Raw genomic sequence first — 16598 nt, forward strand, 5'->3', positions numbered from 1 at the left:
GAAAGGAATGGGTAGCAGGCTTCAAACTAATAACAGAAAGTTGTTCTTCACAAAGCAAAGAGTCAACCTATGGAACTCCTTGCTGCAGGAGGCTGTGAAGGCTACAACTAGAATAGAGTTTAAAGGGAAGTGAGATCAAGTCATGGAGGTTGGGTCCATGGAGTGGTATTAGCCAGGGGGTAGGAGTGGTGTCCCTGCCCAAGGTTTGTGGAAGGCTGGAGAGGGATGGCACAAGACAAATGGCTTGGTCACTGTCTTCGGTCCATCCCCTCCAGGGTTCCTAGGGTTGGCCGCTGTCGGCAGACAGGCTACTGGGCTAGATGGACCTTTGGTCTGACCCAGGATGGCCACTGTAAGCTCAGGGTCGGGGGTCAAGGGTACCCCCTTGATTTTCATGCACACCTGCTCCTGGCTGGCCAGGCTGGCAGCTCTCCTGCCCTAGCAGGCCACCTTCCTGTGCCTAGTGCAGAGGTCGTGGATGAGGTCCACGATGTCCGCACTAGCCCAGGCGGGTGCCCGCCTGTTGCGGTCCCGGGCAAGCTCCCGGGAGCCGCCAGCCTGGTCCCGGGAAGAGGGGGAGGGCTGGGAGGCATCGGGTGGGTGGCTCGATCTGTGCCAGCTGCAGGGTCTGCTGGCTGGGTGCTGGCAGGCTTGCACCTTGCACGGGCACCGTAGCCAGCCCGTGCCCCTTTAAGGGGTTCGGGGCCGGGAGGGGGGCAGACGAGTTTCCCTGGTGTTGGCCAGAGTGGCCACCAGGGAAACCTGGGGAGGGCTAGCCTCCCGCTAGTTCGAATTAAGGGGCTACACAGCCCTTAATTCGAACTAGTAAGTTCGAACTAGGCTTAATTCTCGTGGAATGAGGATTACCTAGTTCGAACTAAGTGCTCCGTTAGTTCGAATTAAATTCGAACTAACAGAGCGCTAGTGTAGCGCATATGAAAGTTAGTTCGAACTAACGTCCGTTAGTTCAAACTAACTTTGTAGTGTAGACATACTCAGAGGGATTTTGGCACCTGCTGCCCAGAGAAATCCATGGGAGTTAGGCACCTATAACCTTTGGCTGTGTCTAGACTGGCCAGTTTTTCCACAGAATCAGCTGCTTTTGCAGAAAAACTTGCCAGCTGTCTACACTGGCGGCTTGAATTTCCACAAGAACACTGACAATCTCATGTAAGATTGTCAGTGTTCTTGCGGAAATACTGTGCTGCTCCCATTCGGGCAAAAGCCCTCTTGCGCAAATGATTTGCGCAAGAGGGCCAGTGTAGACAGCACAGTACTGTTTTGCACAAAAAAGCCCCGATGGCTAAAATGGCGATTGGGGCTTTTTTGCACAAAAGCACGTCTAGATTGGCACGGACGCTTTTCCACAAAAAGTGCTTTTACAGAAAAGCGTCCATGCCAATCTAGATGCTCTTTTCCACAAATGCTTTTAACGGAAATGTTTTCCGTTAAAAGCATTTCTGGGAAATCATGCCAGTCTAGATGTAGCCTTTGAGTATCTGGGTCTGAATGCTTGAGAGCAGGTTTTGCTCTTCTGGCACATTTTGCTTTGGGGTGAGGCTGTTCGGTGAAGTGACAGCTGTAATTAAGGGTGGTCTCATCTGTCAGTGACATAGCTTATGTGGCAACCGTGTAGCCGTTTTCTTCCTTAGCCAGCAATCTGATTAAACTTCATTGACATTATTTTGTAGCGGGTTGACGCACTTTCAGCATGGCTTCTTCCCTCAGGGTGGCTTTTGGGGAAGTAGCTGGCTGCTCCAACATGCCCCCTTTGGGTGTGGTGTTATCTTCAGGGCACTGCCCTCTGGCAGTGACCACTCTGCTCTTGGTCTGTGCACCCTTCCGGGGGGCGAGAGGGAGTCATTATTCTTCCTTCAGTCCAGGGTCCTCCCTGCTCCCTAGGACCCCCAGTTCTTCTTCCCAGGAACACCCAGCACCCTCCAGGCCTCAATGGGCCACTGTCAGTCCCTCTCTAGCCCTGTCTCAGGGCAGACTGCAGTCTCTCCCAGCCACTCCTCCCTGGCCAAAGGCCTCTGCCTGCCCGGTTGCCTCCTGCGACGCTGCCTTGTGGTCTTATGGCCTGGGGCTTCCCTGGCTCCAACTCCCCCAGCCTACCGCAGCTGCCTCCATATGAGCCCCGCCCTCCATGACTGCCTCCTTGCAGCCCTGGGCCTCGGGCCAGGTAGCCTGGGTTTGCTAGGCCAAAGCCACTCTCATTGCAGGCAAGGAGGCAGGTCCCAGGACCTGCTCTTAGAGTCTCCAGCTGAGCCCTCCTTAATTGCTTCAGCTGGGCTTCCCCCTGACTCCAAGTCTTAGCCCCTGAAAGAGCCAGTGCAGGGCAACGCCCTGCCACAATTTGTTCATGTGCACTTTTCTTGGTTAAAGAACAGAAGTCTCTCCTCTGAGAGCTTCATTGCTAATATTTCCTGTATGCAAATAAATAGAAAAACCCCTCCTGGGTTAATTTTCTGATGAGCAAATATAGTAGAAGAAGTAAATGGAAGAAACGTCTTCATTTCCCCTAAAGGCTTCCTTCAAGCAGTAATTTCTTGGGGCGGGAGGGAAGGAAGCAGACAGAAGCTTCATTGGGGACCCTGCGGGACCCAGCCTTCCAGGACTGGTTTGAAAATGCCAGAGCAAGTTGGTGCATTTGAAAGGCAAACACTTGGCTCTGCCTTCTACCCTAGTTCTAGGGCAGCATCCACAGAATGACAAGAATGGTGCCAGACGCGGGAGGGAATTCAGCCCTTCAATGTAGAGCAATTTCAGAGGCTTGCCTGGACAGGGGCCACTGGTGATGGCTGGACAAAACTGATGATGCTTGGAACGGGTAGCTGACCTCTCAGTCACAGACAGACCTTCCAGGACAGAAGAATCAAATCATCACCTCAAAAGAAGTGATTTTTGTTACAAAACAAGAGGTTAACGTGACAAAGCAGACTTGGTTGCTAGATGTTACAGAGCAACTGAGAAAACCGAATTAAAATAGAGAGAAAAAAATAACCTCTGGCAAAATGCTTAGATGGTAAAGGGGGAGGGGAGCAGTTCAAACCAAACCACAAAATACAGAAAAATTACCCTGAACATGACTGGATTCACTTTCCCTTTACTTGCTTCTAATTTTCTCTTTGTTCAGTCCGCTCCATGCCCTGAGTTCCGTGGGGGCATGGCAGTCCTGCCTGGGTTGAAATCAGTCTGCGTCTCTCAACTCCTGGGCTGCGTCTAGACTGGCATGATTTTCCGGAAATGCTTTTAACGGAAAAGTTTTCCATTAAAAGCATTTTCGGAATAGAGCGTCTAGATTGGCAGGACGCTTTTGCGCAAAAGCACTTTTTTGCGGAAAAGCGTCCGTGCCAATCTAGAGTCGCTTTTGCGCAAAAAAAGCCCCAATCGCCATTTTCGCCATCGGGGCTTTTTTTCAGAAAACAAATCTGAGCTGTCTACACTGGCCCTTTTGTGCAAAAGCTTTGCCTCTGGATCTGGCTCAGCCCTCTGCCTTTCCACGCTGTATCAGAGGCAGCAGTGCCGCATGCCAGGCTGGAGCTGGCTTGCAAGAGACCCTGTTTAAAAACCAGATCCCCTCGCAGACTGGCTGTCTGTCATCCTGCACGGTTGCCTCTGATGGGGTGGCAGCAGCCCTTGCCTAGGGGGCGGATCTGAGCTCCCAGGCCTGGCGTGAGTCAGACCTGAGCTGGGCTATCTGCCTGCCCAGCTCCTAATATACTTTAAAAGCAGAGCTGCAGCCGGGGTAAGTCCTGGACCTATCGCAAGCCAGGACTGAGTCAGGTTATCTGCCCAGCCTACCAAAAATGTCCTGGCCGGGGAGTGGAGAAATGCGTTCAGTCTATAGCATTGACCTATAAGCTTTTACTTCTCGGTTAATCAGGTAACTGGCGACACTATTACATCCCTATTTACAACAGGCACTGCACTGTTAAGTGAAACGCTCTGTTTAGAAACGGGTATTGCCAGGTGTGTCTAGCTCCTATGCAAAGGCAAATGCATCATTTTCTGCGAAGGCCCATCTACAGCTGTGCCCCGGGTCGGCTGTTTCCTGGCTGTGGCAGCGTGAGTCAGGCATTGGGGAATTTTATTCTCAATGATGATTTTAATACTGCAGCTACCAAGGCCTTCCCCTGAGGAGGCAACATGTCAGTAGGAGGCTTGATGGGCCAAAAGCAGGACTGCCCAGCTGAACCCTTCATGGTCTTTGGGCTCAGACAAAATAGAACAAGACGTGATCCAGGGCTGGGTTTTGGGTTTTGTTTTTCAGAAGGGAATATAACCTGCAGAGATTTTTAAAAGCAAAACTAACATGGCCTCTTCATTTTGCTTTTTCTTTGCAAGAGGGGACCCCAAGGCACCACTCTTTGGGTATTACAAATGGTTTGGTTTTTATTCTGGACCCTAATCCATGCCCCCTGTGAGAGTACACAATCACAATAGAAATTATTCAGACCCTGCAGAGGCAGATGGACATTACTAGCCTGACACTCTCAGACTTCGGGAAGGCTGGGTTACTAGCGAGCATTATAGAGCAGAGATGAAGTGTTGAAAATTAATTCAACAGCAATATTTTTAAATTCCCTGTGTGTTTTGAGAGTGTTCAGACTGAGAGACTGTGAGAAAAAACAAGGAAGTGGGCAGGGAGGATACTAGCTGGAAACTGAGATATGGAAGGAACGAGCAGATAAAAACAGCTGAGGGAAGAAGAGAGTGCGGAGAGGGGAAGTGAGGAGAGAACCGCACTGGCTCTTCTGTTATCTCAGACACCCCACAAGCGCAGCCATCCGCAGACACGTGGCCAAAGCAGAGCGCGCCTTTCCAGCTGGGCTCTCGGTCTCCTTACAGAACCTTTGATGAGACCCCAAGTGAGGGGATGTCAGATTTGCTTCTAAACCCACCATTGCTCTTACTTCTCACAGCTCACTGGGGGCACGTCTAGACTTACCAGAAGATCGACACTGGCCTAGGATAGACCCGTAAATCGAATGCTGAGGGCAACTCCCGCCGGCGCCCGATACTCCTCCTTTTGTGAAGAGTGAGGGAAGCTGATGAGGCCATGTGATCCCATTGGCGTCCCACAGAATGGATGCTCCCATGGCTCAGCTTAAGGCAAGCTGTCTCCAGCTACCCATTTTACTTTGTTGGAACTGTGTACCTTCTGTCCACCTTCCAGGCCCAGTGTAGTCTGGCCTGTGTGAGTGGTTTTGGTCTTAGCATCAACATTAGAAATCAACTGACAGCATTTTCTTCCTCAGGCTGACCCTAGACACCCTCGCCAGGAGGGCACTGTCAAAGAGAGGTGAGATTTTGTATCCGCAAAGGCCCTAGTACAGCTGCTATTCCGGCCAGAAAGTGCTTTGGCCAGTGTAGCTTGTTTTGTTGAAGGACCTGGCAGACGCTGCACTAGAAGAGCACTTCTCTTCCTGGGATGAGGTTTGTCTCCTCTAGGAGGGTTTGCCGGGACAGTTAGGCTATGTCTACACTGGCGGGTTCTTGCTCAAGAACCGGCAGAACGTCCACAGTGCCCGCCCACTCTTGCACAAGAAGATTTACAGTACGGCGTGGTAAGATAGGGTTTCATGCACAAGAGCTACTCTCTTTTCTAACAGGTGTAAGCCCTCTTGCACAAGAGGACAGCGTGGAGGCGCAGCAGGGGTTTCTTGTGCGAGAAAGCCCTATGGCTAAAATGACCATCAGAGCTTTCTTGTGCAAGAGAGTGTCCACGCTGCCATGGATGCTCTTGCGCAAAAGCACATGGTAGTGTGGACGTGTTCTTGCAGAAGAACCCTTGTGTAAGATGTTCTTGCGCAAGAACCCGCCAGTGTAGACAAAGCCTTAGAGCAGCAAAGCTTTTCTAGCACAGGCCTGGGTGTGGTGTAAAAAGAAAAATGCACTGAGCTGAATTCTCTGCTGGCAGATGTTAGCCACTGTGTCAACACAGCTGGTAAAGATGCTGTTGTATGATTGTCCCAGAGTCTGCCCCCAACCCATGCTCATGATGAGCAACCCCAAGCTCCACAAGCCAATTGTGAAGGGTTCTGCCTTGCCCAGCCCCTCTGTGCAGCTCACAGAATTGCCATCCCACTGTCCCGGTCAGGTCTCCCAGGCAACCCTTCTCAGAAGGTGTCTGGGGAGGTCGGCCTTATTCCCTCCTCCACGGTAGGGCCTCCTGCCTAGCCAGAGGCAGGGGCGGATATAGGGCAGGGCGACTGCCCCGGGCCCTGCGCTTCAAGAAGCCCCGCGCATGCGCCGTGGCAAAGGGGGGCCCCGCGAAATTGGGCTGCTCTGGGCCCCGCAAAATGGTCATCTGCCCCTGGCCAGAGGGATATGGCGACATTTCAGCACCAAGCATAAGATCCGGGTTTCTGGGCACATTCTTACAGCGTCTGCTCCCATTCATGTTCTCTGATTCAGAGAAGGCTGATCTTGCGCGTGGGAACCTGGCTGAACCAGGGGACGCTCTGTAATTCATAGCACTGAGACACTCCACCTCCATTTGCTTGTCCTCAGTGAATCCTAACCCCAGGTTTGTTGCTCTGTTTGCAAAGACCCCGCACCCCACCCTTTGCAGGTCACTGTGGGAAGGGGGAATTGCAGTCTGCAGGCATGCTAGGGGTGGCAAACACACAGTGACTGTGTGAGCCACCCAGATACCCCCTCCTTGTATGGCCCCTAGCAAACGAACCCACACCCCACTTGCAGACACAGACACTGAGGCTACGGCTACACGATTTATGAGGAATCAGGGGTCTTGCAAAAGAGGGGTTTCCTGACATTTGGCCTGGTCTACACAGAGCCTTTTATTGGCAAAACCTCTTCCGCAAAAAGAATCGTAAGAAGATATGCAAATACGAGCACAATTTGCATATCTTCTTCCGCAAAAAAAGGCAGTGCAGCTGTAGCCCTAGATAGCTCGAGGGCTGCGCTTCCCTCTGTCACACATGGTTCCAAAGTGGAAGAAAAAGAGAAAGCGCCCAACCTGTTGCTTACCAGGCCTGCCACCAAACTGAGTCCAGCTGCCCCATGGGGTGCTGTGTTCTGCCTTCCTGGTAGGCACTTAACATGACAATTTGGCCTTTTACATAACATAGGCTGGTTGTGAAGCACAGTGCTTTGTGCAGTGCAAAAGAGTTCACTTTCTGTGTTCTACAATGTTTCTTTCTCTGAAGTTTACCCTTGATATTTTCCCTTAATGCAGCTGGAACAATGACTCCCTTACCCACTCCCCCAGACCTCCAGCACCTCAGCTATCACTGAACAAAAGGTGGAAAAAACCCCACAAGGGATGAAATGTTTAATGAGCAAATGCAATCCAACCACCTGTACAGAGCACAACTGACCATCTTCACAGAACAGGAGGACGGGATAGGACAGGGCAGCATGCAGGGAAGATGAGTGCAAGACGCAGGATGAGATGTTGAGACTCGTGAGCGAGCAAACAGAGTTGATGAGGCACCTGGTGGAGGTTCAGGAAAAGTATCTGGAGCACTAAGTCCCCCCCCCCCCATGATAAACCACCTGCCCCCCTCAAGATTCCATAGCCCCCTCTCCCAGGAGAGTGGGGGGGTCCACAGGAAGCCTTTGACTGAACTCCCAGGGATGGCTCCTGGAACAGCTTTGATTGCTACACAGGGGGGTTGCAATAAGCCACTTGCCCTTGTGCTCTTCCTCCCCACTCCCTCCCCCTTGTCCACCCACCAAACCTCAAGTTCTGAACTCTGTGTTTATCTCAGTTCTCTGTGTTTCCTAAATAAAAATGCACAATTTCGGAATAAGAGGATCATTATTGAAACAAAAAACAGGACTATGTAGCACTTTAAAGACTAACAAGATGGTTTATTAGATGATGAGCTTTCGTGGGCCAGACCCACTTCCTCAGATCAAATAGTGGAAGAAAATTGTCACAACCATATATACCAAAGGATACAATTAAAAAAATGAACACATATGAAAAGGACAAATCAAATTTCAGAACAGAAGGGGAATGCGGGGGGGGGAAGGTAAATGTCTGTGAGCTAATGATATTAGAGGTGATAATTGGGGAAGCTATCTTTGTAAAGGGTAAGATAACTAGATCCTTTGTTGAGACTCAGGTGTAAAGTGTCGAATTTTAGCATGAATAACAGTTCAGAGGATTCTCTTTCAAGTGGGTCTGGCCCACGAAAGCTCATCGTTAGTCTTTAAAGTGCTACACAGTCCTGTTTTTTGTTTCAGCTACACCAGACTAACACGGCTACATCTCTATCACTATTCTACATCTTGAGGATCATTATTGTTTGTGTCAACTTCATGGGGGTGGGCAGTCTACAGGCCAGTACACATACAGAAGGAGGCATCTTGTTAAGAACAACACACATGACTAGCACATCGCTGTCTGCTCATTCATGAAACTGATTTGCAGTGCCCCTCGATGTGTTCTTCTTATTGTCCTGGTGCCTGGCTGCTCAAAATAAATGGCTGAGTGCTCTTCCTCAACCTCCCACCCCACCAGAAAGGTTTCCTCCTTACTTTTGCATGTATTATGGAGCACACAGCAAGCAGCAGCAACAACAGGACTTTCACTGAGATCTACCCTAGTCGATAAACTGTCCCTTTAAACAACCAAAGGTACAGTTGCTCTCCATGCTGCACTTGCTCAGCTGGTGGTTTGACTGCTCCTTGCTACTGTCCAGGCTGCCTTTGTGCATCATAAGCCATGGTAGCAAGGAGTAAGGCTGGCTCTCCAAGGATAACCGTTGGCACTTCAATGGCACCAATGGTCATTTTCCAATTGGGGAAGAAAGTTTCATCTTACAACTTTCTAGAGAGATTGGAATTCCTAAAGATGCGCGTCATGCAATTTTCTTGACCATCCTATGTTGACATCAGTGAAACAGCCCACCAGAACCTGCAATGCCATTAATAAGTCTGTGTACCCTTTTGCAAAGTGGTCAAGTGCCAAGATGGGGATGTGCATTCTGTCAATCGCCCCACCTCAGTTAGGGAACCCCACTGCAGCAAAGCCATCCACTTCACATTTCCAAGAGTCACTATCCTTCCCACCAGGAGGGTATCGATTGTTCTGGATACATGGATCAGAGCAACCCGTACTGTAGATTTCCCCTCTCCAAATTGATTCCCCACTGACCAGTAGCTATCTGGCATTACAAGCTTCCATGGGGCTATTGCCATTCTCTTCTCAATTAGCAGGTCTCATTCTCATATTGCTGCATTTCAGGGTGGGGGGAAGCAATTCACAAAGTTCCATCAAAGTTGCCTTAGACGTGAAAAAGTTTTGTAGTTACTGGTCATTGTCCCACAGGTGCATCACTATGCAGTGCCACCACGCTCTGCTTGTCTGACGGGACCAGAACTGGCATTCCACTCTGTCAACAGACCCGGCTGCCACCAGTGTATGTCAATTGGTCCACTCCTCGCTGCAGCGCCAGCTTTCAATAAGGGAGGACAAAAACAAGAGAAAAATCACTTGAAATTGCCCTGCACGATTCATTCTCTCGGAAACATCAGACACTGGTCAAAAGATAAGATACTGGGCTAGATGAACCATTGATCTGACCCAACATGGTTGTACTTATGTATATTGTCAGGCACATGTATGGTTTTGGTGTAAACGGATGAAAACCTTAATGGTTTCAGCCAGGCTTGAATTTGGTGCTCACGATGGGTCTCTCTGGGTGCCACCCAGAACTTCTGGGAGAGACATTCAGACTTGCCCCAAGTGGCTCTGTAGAGGCGATATACCCAATGAACAACACTTACTACCACATAATCCAATGAAACTGACATGGCTAGAGATCTGCTCATGGCAGTGACTAGCTGCCCCACATAAGGGAACCAAATCCAGGTTTGGGGCAATCACGATGCATTTAAATGACCAGCTATTGCTTTTTGGGTCTTAAAGCTGGGTGACATCATGTATTAGTTAATAATTAATTGATGGATGGATTTGTATTAGTCATAAGCAGAACATTTTGCATATCTTTAGACTGTTGCTGTGCTGTTTCTTCTGGGTGTAGCCTTTATGATTAGGGCCCTACCGAGTTCACAGTCCATTTTAGTCAATTTCAAGGTCATAGGTGTTTTTTAAATGGTGAATTTAATTATTTCAGATATTTAAATCTGAAGTTTTTCCATGTTGTTCCATGAAGATTTGCATTTAGTGGACACATGAAAGGCTGCTTACCCCTCCATTCATTCCCTTAGCGATGATGAGTGTTGATTTTTGCATAGGTGACATTGCCATCTGTCTGTTTTGGCCGAATCTTCACTTCCGTGTAAACAATCTCTTCCTCCACTTTTGCATCCCGTTTGCGAAAGTTCAAGTCAGCATATGTCACTTCATCAGCTGGCAGAGACTGCAAAGCAAGATGGAAATGAGTACAACCTTCCTTTCTGCTCTGCAGGGTCTAAAATTAATGGTTAGTGGTGCCCATATCAAACTCTTACTGTGCTAGACCATCTCCCACTAACCCAGACACTGTAAAAAAAAAGTGTGCTACCTTTTTCTGAAGTCATATTCAGATTATCAAGCACCTCTAAAGTTCATGGAACAAACGCTGCATTTTGCAGCATCTTAAGGTTTCTGGATCAGCACCAGATTCCCTCTTGCCTTGTACTTCCCAGTCCCATTGCCTACAACTAATCTGCATTCTCTATTCTGTATTAATTTCTGTATTGCCTTGTATTCCTGGAGTTGATGCTCAACACCAAGTCCCCCTATGCTGGAGAGAAACATTAAACGATAAGTTCCCCAACTCACCCTCTTCGTCTGATTCATTTCTGCCTCTGGCCTGCTCTGAGGTGGTTCTGGAAAAAATGAAGTTATGGCCAAGTTGGTTATTCTCTGGTGGCATTTGGGTAACTTACATGGAGGTGTTGGTTGTCAGTCAAGACAATTTCTAGTGGAGCAGTATCTACGTCCCCTTCATTCCCACCCTAGCACTTGCCAATAACTGGCAGCTTTCATAGAATCATAGAACACTAGACCTGGAAGAGATCTCAAGTGGTCATCGAATCCAGTCCCCTGCCCTCATGGCAGGATCAGGCACCATCTAGATCATCCCTGACAGATGTCTATCCAACCTGCTCTTCAATATCTCCAGAGATGGAGATCCCACAACCTCCCTAGGCAATTTATTCCAGTGTTTAACCACCCTGACAGGCAGGAAGTTTTTCCTAATGTCCAACCTAAACCTTTCTTGCTGAAATTTAAGCCCATTGCTTCTTGTTCTATCACCAGAGGCCAAGGAGAACAATTTTTCTCCCCCGCCTACTTATAACACCCTTTTAGATACTTGTAAACTGCTATCATGTCCCCTTTCAGTCCTCTCTTTTCCAAACTAAACAAGCCCAGTTCTTTCGGTCTTCCCTCATAGCTCATGTTTTCTAGAACTTTAATCACTTTTGCTGCTCTTCTCTGGACCTTCTCCCATTTCTCCACATCTTTCTTGAAATGTGGTGCCCAGAACTGGACACAATCCTCCAACTGAGGCCTAAACAGTGCAGAGAAGAGCGGAAGAATGACTTCTCGTGTCTTGTTCACAACACTCCTGTGAATGCATCCCAGAATCATGTTTGGGTTTTTTGGCAACAGTGTGACACTGTTGGCTCGTGTTTAACGTGTCATCCACTATGATCCCTAAGTCCCTTTCAGTAGGACTCCTTCCTAGACAGTCACTTCCGGTTCTGTGTGTGAAACGGATTGTTCCTTCCTAAGTGGGCACTTTGCATTTGTCCTTATCAAACTTCATCCTATTTACCTCAGACCAGTTCTCTAGTTTGTCCAGATCATTTTGAATGTTGACCTTTGTTGGCAACCCAGTCATAGGCAGAATAGACACGATGACTGACTCCACCTGTTACTCCATGAGGAGTCCCTCAGGTCAGGGAGGAGACAGAGAATAATGTAGTACCTGTGCTTAGGGATGAGATTGCATTAAGTAGGGCAGGCAGGTCACTGCCACTGGCTGGCAAAAATCCCCCAAATTACTCTTGATTGAGCTGACAGAAGGATACAAAGAAGACTCTATAGATGCCCCATTAGATCCTCTACTACAGAAATTGCTTACATTTACTGCCCAAGTAAACCTTACTTTTGGAGCGCTGTCTCCATCTCCACACACAGATACCAAGCACCAGCAAGAAGAGAGCTGCCCCAGCCACAGCCCCAGGAACAATGTAAGAGCCTGTTACCCCTGGATCACGTGCTGTTGAAAGAAACATTCATTAGTCACTGTCCTACCACATAGGAGCAGCAGAGGCAGGACAAGTTGGGGTATTGCACCCCCATCGCCACCGAAATCTCACTGGATAGCACTAGGAAAGACAGCGTGGGCTGGCTCATGCATCAGCTCCATTACAGGAGTGCTGCTGGCCAGGGGCAAGGGGAGACACTGTGAGGCTGGGTCACTAGATCATCATCTCAGGGAATCACGGGGCAGAACAGATGGAGGAGAAATGGCAACGTGGGTGGCTGCACCTCCAGTGCTGGAACAATGGAAACCGGCAGCAGCCCAGTGGATTTATGCACAATGGGCTAACCGGGGGGGGGAGAACTAACTTACACCCTCGCCCAGAGTCTAACTGGGATCTGTGCTGAGATTTAAAAAAAACCATTATTCCAGGGGAGCCCCCAGCCTGCAAGGGGGGCAGTTCCGTGCCTCGAGCAGCAGGGGCGGGAAGAAAGGCAAGCTCATCACCCAGAGCACACCATGCCGCCCCCCCCCCCCGCCCCCAACACCCAGAGCCACTCAGCACAGAGTGCACAGAGTGTGTGGAGTGTCGCTCCGGCGGTGACTGAAAAGGCCCAGAGCTCCATCCACTGCCACAGCAGCTGCGGCTGGGATCCCCAGGCCCTTTTCAATCGCCAGACCCCAGGGTAACTGCCCCATCTGTCTCCTCTTCCCCCCTCCTCACCCCGTCAGCAGGCCTGCAGTATTCTACAGCAATGAGCCAAAAGCACTGCCCCTTACGATAGCGGCACTGCCATGGGTGGGTTTGGGACTAGCCTCTAGGCACTTCTGGGTTTGTCCAGGCCTGAAAGCAGCATCAGCAATATACAGCGAGGCATTTCCGTCCCTCTCACAACTGGGCAATGCTGGGCATCCCGGGAGGGGCTGTCATGGGGAAGTTTATTGTCAGCAGGGTGAGAAGCGCTTCCCACCCCTGAAGGGCTCCTCTGAACCCTGATGATTCACCCAGTCGGAAGGAACTGAGGATCTGGGTGAGCAAAGCTGCGGTGTTGCACACGAGAGATCAGGAAAAGGGAAAGGTCGCAAACACTTGGATGGCAGAAAACACTTGGCGGTCGGATCTGGAAAGCCCCCAAGAATCACTGACTTCTCCCTGCCAATCCTCTCCTCGTGTTTGTCAGCAGCTCCTGTCCAGCCACTACTGGACAAAGCAACTATCAGCTCTTCCTTGCCTTGTCCTTGTTCTTCCCTAGGGAGCACGGCGAAGACCTGAGAGAACAATGGGGCTATTTACCGTCGATGGTCACTCTGGTTCCATTGCCGCCACCACTTTTACCAAAGTCACATCTGTAGAGCCCAGAGTCATTCCTACTGATCTTTACCAAGGTGAGAGAGGCCAGGCCCATGGAGGAATTTAGAGCTGTTGCGATGTTGCCTGTTCCATTCTTCAGCTCCGTTTCATGTCCATCCGACCCTCTCTTATACCATGTAACGCTGTACATGGACTCTTCCACCACCTTGAATCTACACTCGATCGTGAGCTTTTCTCCTTCCGCTCTAGTCAGCTCTGCAGGGGACTGACTCACCAGCAGGTCAACAGCTGCAGAGAGAGAAGCAGAAGTGACTCTACCTGGGTGCAGGAACATTGCAGCTGACTGCTTATACAGACTGAACATCAGGATAGAGATGACTAGGCAAGATCTCCCGGGGAGACAGCAAGATTGCTCCTCTGGGTGCAGAGCATTTCTGCAGGGCTCTGCCGCTAATTCATTCTTTTTTTTCTTCTTCTGGTTCCCCTTTAGTCAAGTAGCATGTTGGGATCCTTGGGTGCCTTTTGATTCTGTCTGGCTAGAATTACAGGTCTTTAATGGACAATAGGTTCTTTTTTCACACTGGGAGACTCAGGAAGAGTTCTTTCTACAAGCCTCGCACTTGAGGTGGGGGGGGAGTAATTTTAAAAAGTCTCCATGACAGCAGGGGGTGTCTGACTCAGTGTTCCTTCCTATCCCTGTGGTCAAGTTGCAGAACCAGAACCTCAGCTGGGGCCAATCAGCCTCTTTCCTGTGGTATCAGCTGAGGATTTGGCTCTCAGATCTGATCTGAAGGAGACTATTCGCAAGCAAGGCTTGACAGTGTAGGACATCATTGAAATGTTCTCAATTTCTCTGGTCCTATTTCAACCCAGCTTATTCACCACTATCCAGAATACACTCCTCTGCACTGGAGATTCTTCCAGTTTCTGGCTGTGGGCAGAGGGAAGGGCCTTAGAATACTTGGGCACTTGGGGCGGGGTACCGGCCCTGGGCGTGCGGCCCTTGGAAGGGGCCCTGCCCCCGGGGTGCAGTGCATAGGGGGGCCCTGCCCCCGGGCACACGGCTATGGGGAGAGGGGCCGCCCCGAGCGCGTAAGTGTCCCCGCCCTCTGGCGCCCGGCAGGCGAACGGCCACGCCCCTGGCGCCCGGCAACCTCAAATGGTTGGGGACCACTGGATTATAGTAATAAGCCATCAATCCAGAGTGCCTTTTTGAACCCAGGATTGTTAGTGTCCAGCAAAGCTATATCTATGCTCCGAAGCTTGTCTTTAGATAGTGTTTTGCAAGTCTCCTTTGAAGATGAGATCAGACACAGGGTGATTGCTTTGGCTAGGTCTAGACTACGCTGAAGTTTTGAAAGAGAAAATTTGCATATCTTCTTCTGATCTCACTTTTAAAAGTGGAGCTTTCGAAAGTGAAAGTAGTCGGGACACAGTTTTTTTCGGAACCCCCCTTTTTCAAAAAAATGAGGTTTATGGGGCTTTTCAAAAAAAGGGGGTGTTCAGAAAAAACTGCATCGAAAGCTCTGCTTTCAGAAGTGAGATCGGAAGAAGATATGCAAATTCCCGTGAAATTTGCATGTCCTCTTTCGAAACCTCAGCATAGTCTAAACGTACCCTTTGTGAAAAGGGTTCATCACAGATGATGGTGTTTTTGTCTTATCTTCCTGTGAGTAGTCCCTTGCAATGTGGTAACTATGGCTGCTGACTAATCTGCTCCACCTTGAGTTTAGGTGTCACTCCGAGCAAGTTTCCCAGACCTGTGTAAGTTCAAAAGCTTCTCTGTCACCACCAGAAGTAGGCCCAACAAAAGATATTGGCTCACTGTGATGAGAGAGATAGGGTCATCTCTGGTGAGTGCCTAGTGTTGGTGGGGTGTGAACCTGCACTCTGATCCTGGCACGCCCTCTTGGATGTTACCCTCATCAGATAGTTCTTAGTGACCCAGCCCTCCGGCCAGGTCACGCGCAGTCAATACGCACAAACATTGTCAGTCTCTGGACTCAGAGCTCAGCCTCGTCGCGGCTAGCGTTACGTTTGTGCCTGTCATGGTCGAGAGCGCAGCCTCCAAGGCTTTCTCCCTGGAGACTTTGCCTTATCGGGTCTCATTGCCCCAGCTCTCCAACCACGTCCCTTCTTCAAGATCAGTCCCCTGGCAGAGTAACCAAGTCCAGCAATGGCCCTCTGCAAGCAGGAGCCCACCCCCACCCCAAGCACATGGAGGAAACTTTGCTCACCTGCAAAGTCTCTGCCCCCTGCTCTGTCGGTGCCCACCCATGTCTAGCCAGAAGTGCGGGGATTTCCGGGGCTGGGTCGCTGCAGACTCCAGCCCTGCAAACTTGGAAGGCGGAAGGGAGGGATGCGGTAAAAATAGGCAGAAGGGATGGGAGAGGAAGGGGCTTGAGCTGAGGGGCGGGGGACAGGTCAGGAGAAGAAAGGGGAAGGCACCAAGGAACAGGGTGGAGGAGAGAGACAAATACGGGGGTGGGGAAGAGTTGAGACACTGAGGAAAAGGGCGGGGGGAGGGGGACAGGGTGATGCTGGGAGAGGAGAGGGGAAGGGCATTGGGGGCTGGAGGGGGAGGTGCTGGGAGAAGGCTTGAAAGACGGGGTGGGCATGAGAGAGGTGGGGATGGCGCAAGGCTTGTGTGAGGTCTTGGGGAAGGAATGTGATTGGTGGGTTTTTCTTTTTCTTTTGCTCGACAAACCTAGGCACAGGGGCACCAGCTTAATAATCCCATGTAGGGCACCATAACCCTACGGCCGGCCCTGCAAGGGACCCTGCAAATAGCAGCTCTGTGCTGCTCCCTTAAAGAGCTGCTGCTGCTGCTGTTCTCGGAGCGCTTTCCTGTGTAACCCCTTCCTCTTCACCCTCATCCTAGGGCCGAATTTCTTCCCTCTTCTCCGTTACCACAGGCCACCTGCTGCCTCTCCCTCGAGCTCCATCAAGGAGCTTCTTATTCACCTGGTCCTGGCCAGGAACTGACTCACTCAGGGCCAGCAGCTCCTTTTAACCGAGTCTGTTGTTCTCTGATTGGCTGCTTCCCCGCGGCCCTTCTAGGCAGGTCTGGAGGATCCACCTTCCCTGCT

At 50.2% G+C, this 16598-nt stretch overlaps 1 protein-coding gene across 3 annotated transcripts in view; it reads right to left on the reverse strand.

Moving 5' to 3' along the window:
- Positions 1-3465: 3465 nt before the first annotated feature.
- Positions 3466-16598, reverse strand: part of LOC102451923 (polymeric immunoglobulin receptor-like) — a 105249-nt gene continuing 92116 nt past the window's right edge. The window contains exons 5-9 of one of the 3 annotated variants that reach the window (XM_075940366.1): positions 13492-13797; positions 12099-12212; positions 10766-10812; positions 10190-10361; positions 3466-9434 (exon numbers count right to left, since the gene is read on the reverse strand). In XM_075940366.1, coding sequence (XP_075796481.1) covers positions 10206-10361; positions 10766-10812; positions 12099-12212; positions 13492-13797 — 623 coding nt within the window. In that variant the 3' untranslated portion in view covers positions 3466-9434; positions 10190-10205. The remainder of the gene's footprint in view (positions 9435-10189; positions 10362-10765; positions 10813-12098; positions 12213-13491; positions 13798-16598) is intronic. The other 2 variants (XM_075940365.1, XM_075940367.1) reach the window with 2 other exon arrangements.

Source organism: Pelodiscus sinensis, chromosome 12, assembly GCF_049634645.1.
Source record: "Pelodiscus sinensis isolate JC-2024 chromosome 12, ASM4963464v1, whole genome shotgun sequence".
Classification (NCBI taxonomy): domain Eukaryota; kingdom Metazoa; phylum Chordata; order Testudines; family Trionychidae; genus Pelodiscus; species Pelodiscus sinensis.